General features: G+C 47.1%; 1 protein-coding gene across 2 annotated transcripts in view; it reads right to left on the bottom strand.

The window, feature by feature from the left end:
- asb10 (ankyrin repeat and SOCS box containing 10) overlaps window positions 1–3,105 on the bottom strand; it is a 24,984-nt gene extending 21,879 nt beyond the window's left edge. The window contains exon 1 of one of the 2 annotated variants that reach the window (XM_060824549.1): window positions 2,793–3,105. In XM_060824549.1, coding sequence (XP_060680532.1) covers window positions 2,793–3,105 — 313 coding nt within the window. The remainder of the gene's footprint in view (window positions 1–2,792) is intronic. The other variant, XM_060824548.1, reaches the window with a different exon arrangement.
- Between the last annotated feature and the right edge of the window lie 1,722 nt (window positions 3,106–4,827).

Raw genomic sequence — 4,827 nt, forward strand, 5'->3', positions numbered from 1 at the left:
TTTATTTAAAATCACCAGCTTTCAGAGCACTGCTTTTTCATCAGGCTAATGGGGCAGGATCGTCGGACACAGAATTTATCGCATAAGATCATAGTGAATAAAATGATGCAATATATTGAACAAACCCAGATGGCTGTTAAGACTTTCATCTTTTAGAACGGGCTACAGGCTTCGGTTCATTAATATGTAAACCTCAGAACTTCTGTCAAGTCACATTCCTGAGATAACTTAAGGTTTATATATTAAAAAAAGACATCTCAGTGCAAATAGAAATAGAACCAGTCTGACTCAAGATTGGGATACAGACAGACTTTAACCTCACACCTTTAATGCATTGTCTGAGCTGAGCTGTCACTTTTTAATATAAAACCTTAAGTTATTTCAGAGAATGTTACTTGAAGGAAGTTCTGGGATTTACATATTAATGAACCGAAACCTGCAGCCTATTCTAAAAGATGAAAGTCTTAACAGCCATCTGGGTTTGTTCAATGTATTGCATCATTTTATTCACAATGATCTTTTGCTATAAATTCTGTGTCCTATGATCCTACTCCACTGGCTACCTGACAAAGGGGCAGCGCTCCGAAAACTGGTGCTTCCAAATAAACCTGTTGGACTATAACCTGGTGTTGTGTGATTTGTCCATCCCAGTCCAACACCGGCATCTCCACATCATCATGACCCTCCAACTCAACAGCCTAATCCTGCTTTCTCCCCATAACCTTCGCCCCCATTCGCCCCCAAGTGCTATATCTAGCTGCCTCTTGAATACACTCAATGTTTTGGCATCAGATTCTTCCTGTGGGAATGAATTCCTCACGCTCACCACTCTTTGGATAAAATGTCTCCTTGTCTCCTGCCTAAACGGTCCACCCCAAATCCTCAGACTGTGACTCCTGGTTCTAGACACACCCACCGTTGGGAACATCCTCCCTGCAATGCCCTGTCTAGTCCTGTTAGAATTTTATAAATCTCTCTAAGATTCCCCTCATTCATCTGAACTCTAGTGAAAACAATCCTAACCAAGCCAATCTCTCCTCATCCGTCAGTGCGGCCATCCCTGGAATCAGCCTGGTGACCCTTCGCTACACTCTCTCAAGAGCAAGAGCACCCTTCCTGAGAAAAGGAGACCAAGGCTCAGTACAATATTTGAGGTGTGACCTCACCAAGGCCCTGTATAACTACAACAACACATCCCTGTCCTGTCCTCGAATCCTCTCGCAGTGAAGGCCAACATCCCATTTCCCTACTTTACCGCCTGCTGCACCTGTACGATTCCCTTCAGCAGCTGGTACACAGGAACACCCAGCTCCCACTGCACACTCCCACTCCCCATTTACAGCCATTCAGGTAGGAATCTGCCTTCTGGTTTTCATTTCCAAAGTGAATAACCTCACATTTATCTAAATTATGCTGCATTGGCCACTGATTTGCCCACTCACCCTCCCTGTCCAGGTCATGCTGAAGGATCTCTGCATCTCCGTCACAGTTCACCTTCCCACCCAACGTGGTATCAGCTGCAAACTTTGAGATGTTACACTTTGTTCCCACATCCAAATCATTAATACATATTGTGAATATTGTGAATAGCTGGGGTCCCAGTTGGTCAACATGGAGGAAGAGGGATGTCAAATCTTATCTGTCATCATGGAAATAAAAACAAACACTTTGGATGCTGAAAATCTGTGTTTTTGATCACCTCCGTCTCCCTCTCTCTCTCTCTCTCTCTCTCACTCTCTCCCCACCTCCCATTCCCCCTCAGCACCGTCTCCATTACTCTATTCACTCCCCCACCCCTAACCCTGCCCTCAGTGTAAATGCCACCTTGTCCCACCTTTCATTTCTGATAAAGGCCCATCGTATTCAAAACATTAACTCTGTGTTTCTCTCTGCAGACATTGCCAGACTTGCTGAGTTTCTCCAGCACTGTTTCTAGTTCTGCCTTGTGTCTGGATTTGCCCAGACTGTCTTCCCAAAGTCCAGCACTTCCCTCGTCAGTTTGCAGCAACATCAAACTCAGGTTGAATTACTGTGGTTTACACAAATCCCGGGATCAGGAACAGCAGCAATTTCCCAACTTGTCTTTCACACAAACCACTGAAACCTCCCTCGAGTTTGTAAAAAAGCAACAACCATTCACTACGAGACTCTGTCTCCTGTCTCTTGGCCATGTCCACTCCCCACCCCCCCAAGCCTGAACGCCTTAGTTGAGTGGATTGAAGTTGGGGTGTCATGGTGGCTCAGTGGTCAGTGCTGCTGCCTCACAGCGCCAGCGACCTGGGTTCGATGCCAGCCTCAGGTGACTGTCTGTGTGGGTTTCCTCCAGGTGCTCCTGTATCCTAACATGTGCAGGGTAAGTGGATTGGCTGTGGGAAATACAGGGTTACAGGGCTAGCTTAGGTCTGGGTGGGATACTCCTCAGAGAGTTGGTATGGACTTGACGGACCGAACGGCCTTCTTCCATCCTGTCGGGATTCTATGATTCTTCTACGAAGAATGTGTAGGAAATTGTCAGACAGCGGTCAGGTTCAGTGCTGTGGGAGGTTCAGGAGGCCGTGACTTTAACGCAAGGCCCTTTCTGGACTGTCAGCTGGAAATAAGTAACTACTTTTCTGAAGGAAAGCAGAAGTTGCTGGAGAAACTCAGCAGGTCTGACAGCATCTGTGCAAAGAGAAACAGAATTAATGTTTCGGGTCCAGTGACCCTTCCTGAGAACCGAAATGTTAAACCGCTCTCCCTCTGCCTTTGTCTACAGGACCTGCTGAGTTTCTCCAGCAACCTCCCACTCTTACCCGGTTTCTTGGAGTGCCACTCCAGGTCATGTCCTGAGGCCAGCAGCATCAGATTCTGAGGCCACTTGTTGCTGAATAGTTGCCGCACCCTCTGGTTGTCTCCTGTGAACAGCGCGTTATGAACCAGTGGGTCCTCACACAGAAAGCCTGGTTCCGGACCCAGAGTGCCCCTCCCCCGGGGTTTGAAGCTCTCAGCCCGGGCCACACACATGCTCTGGTACCGCCTGTGGAGCCTGTCCCTCTCCAGCGCCTCTCTCTCCAACTCCAGAGAGCGGAGAGACCGGGAGCTGAACACAAAACTGTGCCTGGACATAGGGAACTGCTTGTCTCCTGCTCACACTGCTCTCTGACAGTCTGCTGGTGTCTGTCAATCAGTGCCCAGCACACACACACACACACACACATTCCCAGCTGCTGTTCACCAGGAAACCACCAACCTTGTTTACAACAGCAAGAGACTGAATTAACCTCCAAACTACCAACAGGCACATTGCTCCGAATGTGCTCCAGATGAGGTGCCGGGGGACTGAAGGGGAGCTAATGTGATGCCATTATTTAAGGAAGGTGGTGAGGAGATGTCTGGGAACGACAGACCCAAGAGCCTGGCATCAGTGGTCGGTGGGAGACAGTGAGGACTGCAAGTATACTGCAGAGTCAGAGTCAAAAAGTGTGGTGCTGGAAAAGCACAGCCAGTAAGGCAGCATCCCAGGAGTAAGGGAAATCACTGAGGGGGAAGTTGTTGGACAGGATTCTGAGAGATAGGAGTTACATGTATTTGGAGAGACAAGGACTGATTCGGGATAGTCAGCACGGCTTTGTGCGCGGGAAATCTTCTGTCACGAATGATTGAGTCCTTTTTTGAAGAGGTGACCAAAATGACAGGTGGAGGCAGAGCTGTGGGTGCTGTCCCAAAGCTGCTCCCTTTTTTCCACTGTCCTTGGTTTTTCTCTGAGGGGTCGTAAAACCGTCCGAGCTCCGAATCAGCTGGGTTTGTACAGAGATGGAAAGGGTCTTGGGAGGTGTTTTTGTTCAGATGTAAACAGATGAGGTTTTTGGCTGCAGCTTTCATGTTTTCGAAGTAACCTGTTTACTGAAAGGGGAGTGGTCAGTCCTGGAAGCTGGGGTCTTGTTTGAATCAGTTCAGCTGTGGAGCTGTGTTGAGGCAGAAGTGAGGATTGCAGATGCTGGAGATCAGATCCAAGATTACAGTGATGCTGGAAAAGCACAGCAGTTCAGGCAGCATCCGAAGAGCAGGAAAATCAATGTTTTGGGCAAATTCCTGATGAAGGGCTTTTGCCCGAAACGTCGATTTTCCTGCTCCTCGGATGCTGCCTGACCTGCTGCGCTTTTCCAGCACCACTCTAATCTAGGAGCTGTGTTGAAACAGGCTGTTAGACTCTGCTCCTGTTCTTCTAACTCCGACCTGTTAGCCTCTGTTCCAATTTTACGCTATGTTTTGGGGGTTTGTTTACTGAGACTGTAGTGTGTTATTGGAACAGCATAATTAATTCAGTCTAGTATGGAGAGTTCTGTGGGTATTTTATATTCTGTTCTTCCATTCTGTAATTTTGTGAATAAACTTTTGTCTATTTTGACCTGGTAGTCAACCTCGCTAACTTACTCTGGGTAATTTTCACTGTACACTTACAAATTGAAAGTTACGGTCTGGGCTGCCTGTTTAAGAATGTTCTGAGTGGTCTGGCCTAGTCCATAGCAGTGTTGTCTATAAGGACTTCAGCAAGGTTCCTCGTGAAATGACTGGTTAGTAAGGTTAGATCACATGGGATCCAGGGAGCGATAGTCAATTAGATACAAAATTAGCTTGATGTTAGGAGACAGAGGGTGATGGTGGAGGGTTGCTGGAGCCCTGTAACTAATGGACTTCCACAGGGTTCTCTTCTGTTTGTCATTTATATAAATGATTTAGATGAGAATATAGAAGGCATGGTTAGTAAGTTTGTGGGTGACACCAACATTGATTACATCGTAAACAGCGAGGAAGGTTTTCTAAGTTTGCAATGGGATCTTGATCAAA

Source organism: Hemiscyllium ocellatum, chromosome 4 (genome assembly GCF_020745735.1).
Source record: "Hemiscyllium ocellatum isolate sHemOce1 chromosome 4, sHemOce1.pat.X.cur, whole genome shotgun sequence".
Lineage (NCBI taxonomy): Eukaryota > Metazoa > Chordata > Chondrichthyes > Orectolobiformes > Hemiscylliidae > Hemiscyllium > Hemiscyllium ocellatum.